This window comes from Dendrobium catenatum, unplaced genomic scaffold, assembly GCF_001605985.2.
Source record: "Dendrobium catenatum unplaced genomic scaffold, ASM160598v2 fragScaff_scaffold_772, whole genome shotgun sequence".
NCBI classification, from domain to species: Eukaryota; Viridiplantae; Streptophyta; class Magnoliopsida; order Asparagales; family Orchidaceae; genus Dendrobium; species Dendrobium catenatum.
The window spans coordinates 1,499,670-1,509,607 of record NW_021319234.1 but is presented as its reverse complement, the minus strand read 5'-3'; the positions used below and the strand labels follow the sequence as shown (position 1 = coordinate 1,509,607).

At 34.2% G+C, this 9,938-nt stretch overlaps 1 protein-coding gene across 1 annotated transcript; it reads right to left on the bottom strand.

Moving 5' to 3' along the window:
- Nucleotides 1-2,464: 2,464 nt before the first annotated feature.
- Nucleotides 2,465-8,539, bottom strand: LOC110101737 (ER lumen protein-retaining receptor-like). The gene is made up of 7 exons (XM_020829770.2): nt 8,289-8,539; nt 6,297-6,565; nt 5,700-5,896; nt 4,403-4,546; nt 4,240-4,320; nt 2,998-3,122; nt 2,465-2,775 (listed from the first exon to the last, which is right to left on the bottom strand). The coding sequence occupies exons 2-7, from the start codon at nt 6,520-6,522 to the stop codon at nt 2,727-2,729; spliced, it is 822 nt and encodes a 273-aa protein (XP_020685429.1). The 5' UTR covers nt 6,523-6,565; nt 8,289-8,539; the 3' UTR covers nt 2,465-2,726.
- Nucleotides 8,540-9,938: the final 1,399 nt, after the last annotated feature.

The following is a 9,938-nucleotide window of genomic DNA, read 5'->3' as shown; positions in this document are numbered from 1 at the left end:
TGTTGATACAAATTAGGCTCTTCCTTGGGGCAAGACCTTGGCTTGATGTAGTAAAAATATATCATATAGAGCATATGACATGGTGGAAGTTGGAGGGAACGTTGTCGACGATCTAAGGGAATGTAGTCGACGAGCGATGGAGGTCGGAGGGACTGCAATTAAAGGGCTATGGTGGTCAGTGGGATGATAGTAGGGAGGGCGACGATGTTTGGAGAAATTGTAGTTGGCGAGCAATGGTGGTCAGAGCTACTATAGTCGAAGTGAGCGATGGAGGTCAGAGGGACTGGAATTAAAGGGCGACGGTGGTCAGTGAGATGATAGTCGGGAGGGTGACGATGGTTAGAGGAATTGTAGTCGGCGAGCAACGGTGGTCAGTGCGACCGTAGTCGACGAGCTACAAAGGTCAGAAGGACCCTAATGGGGCGACGCTATTCGGTGGGACCGTAGTCGGCATGCAACGGATGTTAGAGGGATAGTATTCAACAGATGTTAGATATCAGAGGGACAATCTTTAGCAGGCGATGAAGGTTGGAGGGACCGTGTGTGTGTAGAGAGAGAGAGAAGGGGGGGTAGAGAGAGAGAGAGAGAGAGAGAGAGAGAGAGAGAGCTAGGCTCCTTGATCGTAGATTATTTACTGGGCATTTAAATGTCTTAATGATATCAGAATTTGATGATCTTTGGCTCATTGGATTCTTCTCGTTGAACCGCTCGATTCGACTACAAGCATGTCACATTTGGAAACAGTTTGGTCATCCAATTTATAGTTTAAACCTTTCAAATACAGTTCGGGTCTTCGATTTGGTCTCATTTGGGCTCAAATTGAGTCAAATTTGGCATCGTTGAGTTAGTCTTTTTAAGATGTTCAATTTGACTATAAGTTTGATGAAATCAGAGCTCGGATGATCCCAGATTTAATTTCGAAAACTTCCTAACTCAATTTTTTCTCAAGATTCGGGCATGATCAAGATTCATTTTTGATGATATATCAATAATATATCTCCAAATATTGATCCTACGAAGGCATATCCCCTACAACTGTACTTTTTAGATCTAAAACTATATAAAAGAATTCTTGGCAAATTGACAAAGTCTTTGATATGGTTAACTAAATTACATAATTTTATTAATTAAAAACTTTATTATTAATTAGGTAGTTATTACTAATTTGTGATTACTTATAAGCACATAACAGTCAAATTAAATGATAAGTTCTGAACCTAATCTAGGCTTATTTTCACTGTTATAGGCTTACAAGTAATGACAAACTTACTAATAACCACTAGATATGGAATTCCTTACACCAATTTACTCCAAATTAAATATCTCCATAAAGAATTAAATAATTATAAACACAATTAATATATAAAAGGCTTAGGCTTCCAATATTAATATCTCATACTCATGTATAAGGCTTTTGATATGGAGAAATGATTCTGTGCTGTCACCGGATCGTTCGGAGGCAAATCAGAGTGCGCCACATCACTCGGTGCATAGCACTGGTACATAGCAAAATAGTGACGTAGCACGCTCTAATTTGTCTCCAAACGACGTCCGGTCTGACCAACCGAGAAGAAGTGGAGGAGGCCTCAACTTGACCAATAGCTTTTCTTCCTACTCTTTAGCCTTCATCATCGATAGTCTTGGTGTTTTCTCCTTCTTCCCTCCTCTCCTCTCCTCTCTCTCTCTCTCTCTCTCTCTCTCTCTCTCTCTCTCTCTCTTCCTTTTCTTCGAAATCAAATTCAATGATTTGTATCATGATATCTTGGTATCTTCTTCTTCTTTTCCTCCTACTTATGAATGTTTTTATTTCTGAATAATAAATCTTATGTTGGATAAACTATATGACATCTAATTGTTCAACTAAAGGGCCTTAAAATAAATAAATAAAATTTATTCATGAATATATAAAAGTCTTTTACCTAAATAAAATATCTTAAATTTAATTTTTTTTATGCCGAGTTAAAATTTAAAATTTATCCAAAAAAAGGCTGAGAGAGATCACAATTTTTTTTATTAATTAATCAATAATAATAAATGTGGCCTTTAAATATGAATTTATTGGATTTGGACCCTCTTCAAATATCCTCATAGTTATTAGCCCATGCAATAAGCTAATTTATATGAAATAAAAGCACAAGAAAACTAAGAGATTTAGAGTTTGTTTGGTACAACTTTCTTTCTGCTTCTTAAAACATTTTTAGTAAAAAATTAAAAATTTTGTACTGAAAAATTGCTTTAAGAAGCAGTAAGAAAGCCGCCCCAAATGAAGCCTTAGTAGCCACTTCATATTTTCTTGAGATTTTTGTAAATGGCTAAAACAGATTTCAATTCTCTTAATCATCTCTTTCATTTTGTTCTGGTTCTTTTAAAGAACAATAAAGAAAACATCAACATAAAGCTAGTTCATAGCATAAAATGAGTCTTTCTTTATTTCAAACTCTGCAAATTCTAAGGTTAAAGCATAAAAAAAAGAAGAAGACTACTTCAGAGCTCCTTAAAAAAACAAATGTGAAACATTGCAGTAGTATGTGAGTACATTTAGAAGCAGAACAGTTTTCTTCCTGCTTTCTAAAAAGTTATTTTAAAAAGCAACAAAAAAACAGTTTCAAACGAAGCCGAAATCTAAAGTTATGTATTATAGCATTATACATATGTGAGAATAGATCACTACTTTTCACATCTTTCTCCAAAGCAGTGTTCCACTTCCACTGATCTCAACTTTTTAATCATACTGTATCTGAAGGAAGTCTCAGCACAGAGTGGCCTTCAATCACACTGTTCCAGAAAACATCACAGCAATTTTCATTAGTTTGTTTAACAGAATGATGGGTGGTTTGAACAACAATATATTTCATAGAAACTTAGGTCTCGTTTGGGACAGCTTTCTTAATGCTTCTTAAGATAGTTTTTTAGCACAAAAATTAAAAATTTTATACTAAAAAATTGCTTTAAGAAGCAACAAGAAAGCAGCACCAAACAAAACCTTAAATGAGATACCTTTTAATGTAATAATAACAAAATTCAGCCAAGATGGAAGTCTGAACAATCTCTGAAAGGAGGACCATTCCAGGCCACAGTCCATATCCAAGCGCAAGCAATATGGTTCCACGACTGTTGACAACCTGCAGAGCAGAATAATTTTTTTTTTTTTTTTTGGGAAAATTAAGGGAAGAGCAGAATAATTTAGAAGAAGGTTCTGCATTCTAAGGAATTTCTTGTTCAGAACATTCAAACTCAATTTCTTGCACTGGAGCTGTTAGAAAATTGGGAGAAAATGAAATACAATGGAGAAGGAGAAGTATAACAAAAGGGAAAATGATCAAAATAGTACATTGACTATTTATGAAGGATCAAAATAGTCCACAAACTATATTAAAGAATAATTTTGATCTTTTATAAAAAGTCAATGGACCATTTTGAGCATTTTCTGTATAACAAAACAACTCATGAATATGTATGTATTATATTAAATTAATATGGATGGTAGATAGCATCACTACATTGAACCAATGATATTGTCAACTCTGATAGTAATCAACACATGCTTATCATATCTAAATCAAAATTTGTTAGAAGGGTAGATGAGTTCATCTTTTAACAACAACAACATCAAGCCTTTGTCCCACTACATGGGGTCGGCTACATGAATCCTTTTTCTATATTGTGTCATGTTAAAAGTCAAATTCTCATTTAAATCTAATAAAGAAAGATTTTTACTAATATTTTCTAACCAAGCCTTTTTAGATCTACCGCTACCTTTCTTAATATAATTCAAATCTAATACCTCTACTTTCCTAACTGGGTCATCGGAAGGGGAAATTATTGGTTCCGGAGCACTTATGCGGTCCAGAGCCCAATGAAAATGCGCCACATCACCCCCTATTCGGTATTTAGCTCGGTACTGAGCAGTACTGATTAGTACCAAGAGTACCGAGCTCAGTACTGCTCGGTATTGTTCAATACCGAGCTTAGTACCGCGCAATACCGAGCTTAGTACTACTCGGTACTGAATAACGTGGGTGCATCTTATTGGTCTATGGACGGTAAATTGTGTACGCTGTAACTGAAAATAAAATATTGTTGGTGAGCACTGTTGAACATATTTCCAGAAAAAGCGTGAGAAGGTAGTTCTAGAGTAGCATGGAACATTGCACCACCTAAAACAATACATTTGCCATATAGTAGCCAGTAAAAATTAATATCATAGCTGGTCAAAAATGAAATTGTAGTATTTTTCACCTGAAGTATCCAATGTGCACAGCTTAAGAAACGAGCAACCCCCAACGCAAAAACATAATGAGCTGTCAATGACTCAACAACCTGCAAAAGAAATAAATAAAAATGCATTGCATTTTATAGGTTAAACCGACATATATGAACAAGTAAAAAGAATATAATGGACCTTGGCATTCTTCATCAAGCGAAGCTGTGGCATAATTGCAACTGTTTCTAAATTGCAGCCAAAAGCCAATATGAGTCGATTAATCAGAGCTTTAGATGATGAGGTTGGATGGACAAGAAGTGCCATAACAGCGCATGCTATCACCTGAAACAAATTCCTCCATTGAGACCAGCATGATAAAACTATAATTCCAACGCTACAAGGCTTAGGCTTTGTTTGGGATGACTTTCTACTTGCTTCTTAAAACGGATTTCTAGTATAAAAATTAAAAATTTAAACAAAAACTTAGTGTGTGCAGGATTTGGAGCAACATGAAGCATAAATTAATATTAGATGGAAAATGTGAGGCTGTCAAAATCCAAAAGGAAAAAAAAGAAGTTATCATGCTAGCAAGATTCATTTGAAGATCAATGATTTGATCCTGCAAAATAGAAATTCTTTTTCTTTGGATACAAGAAGAGATGACTCAAACAATTTATATATAGATCATGATATATATAGTAACTCGAGCATCTATTTGAAATGAATATATTAACAGAGGGCTCCAGGATTGGCACAAGCATCTCAATTAGCTCATGTATTCCCTCCTACACTAGAGAAACATTGTAAAATTTGCTCCTACATTGGGCAAATGCTCATTGGTGCTTTGAATTAAGTTCATCAAGAGCTTAGAGCTTACACCAAGCCGGTACCAACTTAGCTAGACCATTTTGGCCCTAAGGGCTATGCTCCATTGGGCACTTGCTTATCGTAAATAATAAAAAAAAACCTTAATTCATAGCATACAATAGGACTGAACAATTGATTGTTTTGTAAATAATTACAGTATGCATAGTTTAAAAGAGCATTCAATTTGTCGTGTTATAATATAAATATAAATTATATAAGAATATACTATTCACATAGATAGGACATGAGTGAGAGTGTCTCAAAAAGGAGAAATTTTTACGTGTGGAGTCCGGTTACATTCGTACTCCAATAAAAATGTGACATGTCTTTGTACACAGTGTGTACAACTGTACAGTACACACTATATACAAATTACAAAATTATGTACATAATGTATACAAACTTATATACATAATACACACATTATGAATAGATTTATACATATTGTGTACAAGGATACATGTCACATTTTTATTGGAGTAATAATTTCTCCTTAAAAAAGAAGCATTTTATTGATCGAAAACATGAATAGCTGAAGCTATCTAGTGTAAATTTTATTGTGTACCAAATACACATAAAAATTCTGAAATTTTAAAAAATATAACATATTGTAGAATGTCAAGGCTACCAGATACTGCACTGAAAAGTTGTCCTCATCCTCCATGTAACTTGACTTCAAGATAACACGTATCATATAGACAACCCACAAAGTTGTTATCAATGTGGACATGTCAAGTATTGCATGTATGTCGAATGTCGTATAACTACAATAAATTTTGATTCCCAAAAATAAAGCCGTCAACTCCTGAGATTTTAGAGAAAGTCCTGTCATGTAATGAGAAGAAAAAAAAATTAGCACAAAGCGAAAACCCCATTTTCCACTCTAAAATATCGTAAAACTTCAAAATGCGATAGTTAATCTTCAATGGAACTCCATTTTTCTTTTGTGAAGGTAACCATCTCTCTTGTTTGGTGTGCTTCCCGCGAAGCTAATGGCTTTTTTTGGCATGGGTGAACAGTCCGAAGCCAATATTCACGTCGCACTGTTCACCTACCGATTTTTTGACATGAGATTTGGAGTTCGAATGCAGGAATTCGCGGACGGCATATAATGATATGATATGCAGTTCGGTTGGAGATGATCTTAGAGCAAGAACAAAAAGATAACTTTTCTCATTGCGATCTGTTCCAGATCAATCAACATATAAATAGTGCAAGTTCTCACCGGCACAAGTGCGGCCCTTAATGAGCTTGTAGATGAGAAGCGAGATGCCTGTGACATGAGAAAGCTCGGCTGTGAAGAAGATGAACCCGGGATCAATGACGCAGATCCACAGAAGCAAGAATACAACAGTGCCGATCAATGCCTTTGTTTTCGGAGGCTGCCTAACTACCCAAGCCCTTGGCACCATCGTCGTTCTAACCAGATTCATCCACGGGCTTGCCCCCATTGTTGCCCTTCAGATTTCCAAATAGAACAAAGGAAACCACGCTGTTGAAATCCTATGACCATCTCAGTTTCCTCCATAATAACAATTTGTATCTAACTCTAAGCAGCATACGAGGAACATTTTTGAGAGTAAAAGCTTAAATTTTAATGCTTTCACGCCGGCAAGCACCGATGACTCCTCCGCCGCCGGCTCAGCTTATCGGTTTTGCTTTTAGCTAGTTTTAATGCAGATGTACAAGGCGCATAATTAAAATTAAAAAATATATATTTTTTTTAAGAAGATTAAATTGTTGTATTAAAAAAAAAGTAAAATATGAATTTGCCTAATTGACAGTGACAAAAAATATATAAAAAAAAATTATATTAAATTTATTAATTCAAATAATGAGATAGATTTCACAACTACATTCCATGATTTTAGAGTAAGGATTAATAATGATTAATAATAAAATAAACCAAATTTTTTTAACATAAAAAATATATTTGATAGCACATTACTATCATAGAGATCATATTAAATTTATATTATGTTAGATAGAAATATATTTCGTTTGTACAAAATTTCCTAGAAATTATGATAATAAATATGAATAAGAATTATTTATGACTTAGAAGTTTGTACAAAATAATTTTTTTATTGTTGTATGGCATCTAAAAATTTATCAGTAAAATAAAAAAATCTATAGAATAAAATATGTGTAATAAGTAAATGTGGATAAAATATAAAGATTTGAGAATACTTTTATAAAATATTAAAATTTACCAAATTATTTGTTTTTTTAATGAGATCAATATAAAACTTATAATTAAAAAAATTAAAATAATAATAATATTCAAATAAATAGCAAATATAAAAAAATAAATGAATATTGATAATTATACCTAAATTTAATGTTAAAAGAATTAATACAATTTATATGTGGTACATTTAATATGAAATATATGATATTCATCCCATAAAGATTACATAAATTACAATAATATAAAATCAAATAAATTAAAGAACATGATACTCAAAAGTTAGGCGAAAAAGCTAGAAATTTATCTTAAATTGAAGTATTAGTAGTTTGATAAAAAAAAATTTTTGAATCCATTTAAAATATTTTGTTTTAATTAGAATTTTTTTGTACTAGAACGATATTTTAAAAATAAAACTCATAAGAAAATAAATTGAGAGAAAACTAAGAGAAATAATGCAGAATAACGCTAGATTTTACAACCCTAACTTCAATCCCAAACTTAGATTATTATTATTATTATTACAAAGCAAATTAGCAACCTCATACCCATCTCATGCATAGGAGAAATTATTATGTGCGGAGTTCGAACATATCTGTGTTCGAACTCCAACGAAATCAAATCATGTGACTGGTACATAGGGCCTGTATAATATGGCAAATTATTGCGTCCGATGTCCAGATTCGTCCGGACACCAATCCACACGCGACACATCAGCAAAATACACCGGGCCCCAATGTATTTGGGTGATGTGGCGCATCCGGATTGGTTGTCCGGATGTCAGGTGACCGGATGCAATAATTCGCCGTATAATACACACCGTATGTACAAGCTACGTGTGTTAATTTTATTGGAGTCCATAGACTCCGCACTTAAGCATAGGGCCAACATAACCCTAATTAAAATTAAAAGTTCTTAAAACGAAAAAAAAAAAGAGTATGAGGATATCTAAAATCTAAAAAATGCTGTTAACATATTTTTAAATATTTAGTTTATAATTTAAAATATTAAATTTGGAATGAATCTTACCTTTGGCTTGTAATCCTTTGCCCTGCTCGCTTGCTCATTCGGTCTCACTCCCCTTTCCTTCTTCGCGATTTATAGGGTCGAAGACCATCTCTGGCGTCCGTCGTGAAATCAATTCGACGACGAAACTGACGCATCTTCTTCGTCTCTTTGATTCCTCCGTTTTCCGTTTCGTCTGCTTCAGGCGAACGTTCGGCGGTTGCGAATCTGCTCGTAATTGAGACGATACAATTGAGGGGTTTCCGTGCAATGATCTGTAATGTATACGTTTAGGGTTTAGTTAGGAGGTAATTTTGGGAAGAAGAGATCGTATGCGTTCATTCCTTCGGTGATATTTGATTTATCTTTTTTTTTTTTTATTGTTATTATTTTCAATTGTTTCTGACAGTTTAATCTACATTTTTTTTTACATTTAATTTGATTGTTGTTTCTATTTTGTTTTCGCCTTGCAGTCCTCAAACTAGCTTTGTTTTGCTTCTTATAGAGAGGAATTTTTATTACCTCCGGTGTCATGACGTAGCTCTACGTTCAGACATCAATAACATGTCACCACGTGCTCCCACTCTTTACCGCGCGGCCTGACGACCTGACCTGGACCGGAACCCGGTATTGCTATGTTCGTGTATTGCTAGGTATTGCTTAGTATTGCTTGACAATAACGAGAAAAAACCGCTCTAGCAAGACCAATACCTAGCAATACCGAGCAATACCTAGCAAAACTGGGTTATTGCTCGGTATTGCTCGATATTGCTAGATATTGGTTTTGATAGAATGGTATTTCTCGTTACCGAGCAATATCGGGCAATACCGAGCAATATCTCGGTCTGCACAAATCAGCCAATACATAGCAATACCGGGTCCGTTTCCGGGTAGGGTCGTCGGGCCGCGTGGTAAAGAGTAAGAGCACGTGGCACCATTTTACTGACGTCCGAACGTAGAGCTACGTCAGGACACCAGACGTAATAAAAATTCTATAGATAAGGGGTCAATATTTTACATGACCCGAAAATCTAACTCGAATGAGATCCAATAATTCAAAATTAGGGTCAGCATGTTCGGCAAATGGATCAGGTTCAAGTTCCAAAATTTGCTCGTTCGAAAATTTGGTCAGATCCGGGTCAACCCGCTAACTCGAAGTTAACTCAGATTGACCTGATTCTTTGGGTCGAGTCAACTAGTATTCGGTCAATCCTAGATTGGATCCGAACCTAACCCATGATCCAATTTTGACTGCCCTACTTGTGCAATTTATGAGCTATTAATAAGGGAAGGAATGCCTAGATCCCTTTGTAGGGCTGGTAATTTTTACTAAGTTTTAGAATTGAGCAATTGGATGTTGAGGAGTTTTCTATTTGTAAGGCAAAGTATAAATCTCAAGGTGTTTGGAGACCTAAGCCTCACAGTAAAAAAATTGTGTAAAATTAGAATGAAGGTAAAAATTGCGTGAAATTTGATGTTTAAATTTAATATGATACTTTTTTTATCAATAATTGAATCATATTTATCACTTATTAAGATAATATGTATAATTATTAAATAAATCTATTTTAAATAAACTATTTTAGAATATTTTTCTGAATTTATAAAATTTTAACAACGTGCACCCTACTAAAAGTATTCTTATATATTAAACTAACTTTAAAATGAGCATGA